At 40.5% G+C, this 4,755-nt stretch overlaps 1 protein-coding gene across 1 annotated transcript in view; it reads right to left on the reverse strand.

Moving 5' to 3' along the window:
• Positions 1-1,365: 1,365 nt before the first annotated feature.
• SARC_04915 (hypothetical protein) overlaps positions 1,366-4,755 on the reverse strand; it is a gene marked incomplete at both ends in the record, with an annotated part of 6,010 nt that continues 2,620 nt past the window's right edge. The window contains 2 exons of the mRNA XM_014301237.1: positions 1,366-1,470; positions 3,179-4,624. Of these exons, the coding sequence (XP_014156712.1) occupies positions 1,366-1,470; positions 3,179-4,624 (1,551 nt within the window). The remainder of the gene's footprint in view (positions 1,471-3,178; positions 4,625-4,755) is intronic.

A 4,755-nucleotide genomic window follows, 5' to 3' on the forward strand; every position in this document is an offset into this window, starting at 1 on the left:
ATATATACTTAGTACTACTACTACTTATTATTATTATTAGTTATATATATATATATATAAAANATATATATATATATATATATATATATATATATACTATATATACTATATATATATATATATATATATATATATATATATACACACACACACATATATATATATATATATATATATATATATATATATATATATATATATATATACGTACATATTCATACATGGATGAAAAATATATCAAATACAAAAGGTGCTATGGATCCGTATTGCGCACAGTGAGTTATGAATTATCTACATACTTATCTATTTACCATTATATATTGTATGTGTGTATATATTATGCATTCGTGGTCTTGTACGTATGTTGTATATTTTGATGTTGTAAATAAAGAACAACAGAAACATATATATTATACACATATGTGCAGACATTAGTGTACCTAAGGTCTTTTACCGCATGTCAGTTACACCAAATTTTCTTTCTGAGATTTGGCTACCTGGTAAATGTGATGTATACGTTCGAAAATGGTTAAATTGTATCCCTTTAGAAAATTTGCCCCAGTTTTAGCGATCTGTTTGGGTTTATTTTACCTGCAAACGTATAGACATGGTGAACTCTCCTAGGTACTTATAGATCAGTTCCGGCGATGAGCGTGGTACCTATTCTATTAATAAAAGTACAGATATGTGCAGAGGCGGTGTTGCTAGTTCACGACAAATGAACTTGCCCAAAATACGCAAAAGCGACAATTGGTATCAACTCATGCTTATTTTTTTGTTTACATACTTTCAAATTTACCATATATGTCGCGGTTGTGTGTAGATTGGCAGCATAATGTACTATTCAAAGGTTTGGCATATACATGTACTTACAGATATATCAATCGAAATACAATTGTCCCTACAAATTGAGTTCATGTTAAGATTGTAGTTGTTCACTTTGCAAATATATCGAGGTGAACGTTTGAGCGAGTTCCCTAGCCACACATCAGAATGCAAATGGATAGCTAAACCTCCACATGTACATCTGATATGTTACATCACTTAAGTGTGCACGTTACATCACATCACTTGAGTGTGCAAGTTACATCACTCAAGTGTGCATGTTACATCACTGAAGTGTGCAATGGATGTCACTATGTCCTACATTACTACGTGCGAATTAACGAAGTAAATAGATAAAAAACGAATTGATATATAAATGCTAATACCACTATTTGCTACAATACTATATGAATTATACCAAGTATTCATTAAATATTTATTGCTATAGATGCTGACTACCATTATTTCTTACAATACTACATACAAATTATACTAGTATTTATTGATCATTGTTATAGATTATAAATCACAATTAGCCATTTAGTCGTACAGTAACCTTGTAGCACGACTGAACTTCCGCCTACGACCGGGGCGGTGGTGAATAGCCGGATCTGTTCCAAAGAGTGTCGACATCTTTTCAGCTTCCTGTTTTTGTGAAGGAATCCGAAAATCAGATTACGACAGCATAGTTATCGGATGCGCACATCAGATTTGTATACATATCTGGATCTGTATTAAAAAAAAAAATGCCAATCATCTCTGCCTCCTATTTGTTAAGTATGGGACGACGTTATTAGGGTTTCAGATTTTGGTGTATTCGCTCATCGCAATTGGTGAAGAGGAAAGCTGGTCAATATGTATACGGGTGCTCGAGAGAAATCTGCCGGTATCCTTATGAATAGCAGATATCTAGTACTTGTATCATACATAGTTTTGTTTGAGGTGTGAATTAATGCCGTTGTATGCGTTCTTTTTCCACAAATTCACGAACACAAATAGAAACATTGCCCCGCTTTCGTAGTACTGTGTTTGTGCAAACCATATTTCACCGCCTTGCAAGTCCCACCCCCTCTCGAATACTCCTGATAAATGTACTGCTGATACTAGCGTGTGCACATGCGGTACAAATCTATTTTACTTGGGCTAGCAATAGATAGCTACCCCCTAAAACTAGATAGATGGAATCCAAATATATAAACGGAAGTTTGTACGATGTCTCTGCCATAAACTCTCCCCCCCCCCTCCTCAAACTAGATAGCTACCCCCCAAAACTCGATTAGCAACCCCCCGAAACATACTTTATACTTTCAATGCTATAAGTGGCGCAGAATGAAGACGTGCCAGCGAAAGAGGGGCACACTAAGAAGCAGATACAACACGTTGTGCTTTGGCCAGAAACGCGTTGCTAAACCTCAAACTCTAATCCTAGAACCTGCACCCTACTACCCTGAACGCGTGGTGTCTTCAGAAGTATACACCGAGAAACACAACCAAGCAGTGCAAGAACAGTTTTCCGTGTATAGCGGATGTTGCAGCCCCGATTTTAAATCGCAAAGGCTGTCTATATATACGTATATATATTGATACATTGTTATATTATTATATTATTATACTATAAACAACGTATCAGGATACACACGAGCAAAGTCGATGCATCACGTGTACAAAAGCATGCATATCCTACACACACTCTAAGAGGGCTAGATCACCAGTTACATGCTGTAGAACAGCAGGTATGTGTAGTTCTGGACTGGTATGACATGATACGTGTACGGGTTAACAAATGGATATGTATATATACGTACGTGCTAGCTTATGATATGTATATACACGTATGTGTAAACATATGATATATATATATATATATATATATATATGTGTGTGTGTGTGTGTGTGTGTGTGTGTGTGTGTGTACATGGTGTACATTTTTGCATTAAATCCACTACGTCAAGAGACACACACGATACAACGCCATGAGACGCACACACACATTTCAACGTCATGTAGCGTACCGCTTAGACAGCCATAGCTACTTGGCAGCACTGGCCAATCACGCACGATCTTTCGATGTACACACAGGTCCCTTTGCCATTTATACACTCTATTAGTATACACACACCCCTTGTGATACATGCTTACGCTGTCTGTATATACAAATTGCTTTCGTACTTACAGTCTGTTCCGTATAGACATACACATTTACTCTTTACGTACACACACACACCCCTTTTATACATACATCCCTTTCTGATATACAGACGCTTTTCGTACATGCATATCTACTTCGTATAGACGTACTCATTTCGTAGATGCTTGCTATCTTCGTACACACACCCTTTTCGTACATACATACCCTCTTGGGGCTCGATTGGAAGTCCGCATCCATCCCCTCTAATAAGCTATGGTCGATTATAACGCTATCCCAAGCTTCTCCAAGGTTACTCCAGAACATCTCCTCCTCCTTATCAACCTCATTGTCGGATTCTACACCACATCTACGAATTTTCACGCCGCCAGTTTCGTTCATTTCACCATCTAATCCAGCATGTGCACCCACATCACTCCTATTGATACTACTATCTGTCACATTTGTCGTATTCTTTAGCCGTACATCAGACGTAGCCACCGAAGTATCGGCAATCTCGAACGCGTCCTCCTCCAGATCAGAATAATCTGACATCCCGGAATCACAGCTCAGCGCTCCTTCAGCGATGGCCTGTTCTTTTGTAATCCCCATTGTCACACCACCCCCCGGCCTCGTACTTGTGGCTGACGTACTATCACCCACATATCCTATACCGGTGATGTCCAGATCGCCTATACCGGCATCTGGACCCATTATGCCGCTCCTTGAACCTACTACATCGGTATTTGGACTTACTACAGCGGTACTTGGACCAAAACTCGAACTTGAAATACCGGCCCTCGAACCCGATAAAGTGGAACTTGGACATTCTGTACCAATACCTGAACTCAATACAACGGTACTTGAACCTGCTACACCGATACTTGAATAATCGCCTTCGGTCTGTCTTGCGTAGTCCACGACATACCTGATATCATCGACGTCTACACTGCTGCCATCTCCGCTAGACGTGGCTGTGTTCCGATTGATAATCTGTTTATCCACAGTGTGTTGTGGTACGTCTGCGGGCACCCCATCGCCTAGCACGCCACCAGTGGATACACCTTTCACCGAACACGGCTGCTGTATGTGTATGCGCGGAAAGGGAGGTGTAGGGTCTATGCGTGTACATGTGCGATCTTGCTCCCCATTACCTACATCAGCGTACACAGGCACACTGCCGTTGTCGTTGTCTGGCAATACAGCTTGAGGGCTTGCTGGCCGGTACGGTGACTGTGACGGTGTGAACTCTGAGGTAGTCGCATGTGCCATTGACGGGGGCGGTATATCCGCACTGAGTGTAGTCGGCTGTGCGTCCTTGTGTGCATGTTTGTGTGACGGTTCACCACGTGCTTCTGATTGTAATGATTCAGTGTGTGTGGATGTGTGTGGTACGCTATCGTGATGGTGCCCACATGATATTCTAAACTGTGGCTCCTGCTGTATCACACCACTGGGTGTGTGCGTGTGAGTGTGAGATGGTCCACTATGTATAGCTGGCTGTAGAAAGCCGTTGTGTGAGTGTTTCTGTGGTGTTGTACTATGCTTTTGCGTATATGATAATACTTCCAATGTATCTGCTTGTACCGAGATCGTACGCAGCCTCTCCGCAACCAAAGCCCACACAGTGCGATGCGCAGCCGAAGATTCAAGCAGTCGCAGAGTTCGTATAAACTGCAAGGAGGTAGACGTGGCACAGAACCATCAGTATACGTGCTTTGTAATACTTGTATACAAATTTGAATGTTTAAATGTACGTAAACACGCATGTGTATATGTTTATACACACACACACACACACACAT

Source organism: Sphaeroforma arctica, assembly GCF_001186125.1.
Source record: "Sphaeroforma arctica JP610 unplaced genomic scaffold supercont1.294, whole genome shotgun sequence".
NCBI classification, from domain to species: Eukaryota; class Ichthyosporea; order Ichthyophonida; genus Sphaeroforma; species Sphaeroforma arctica.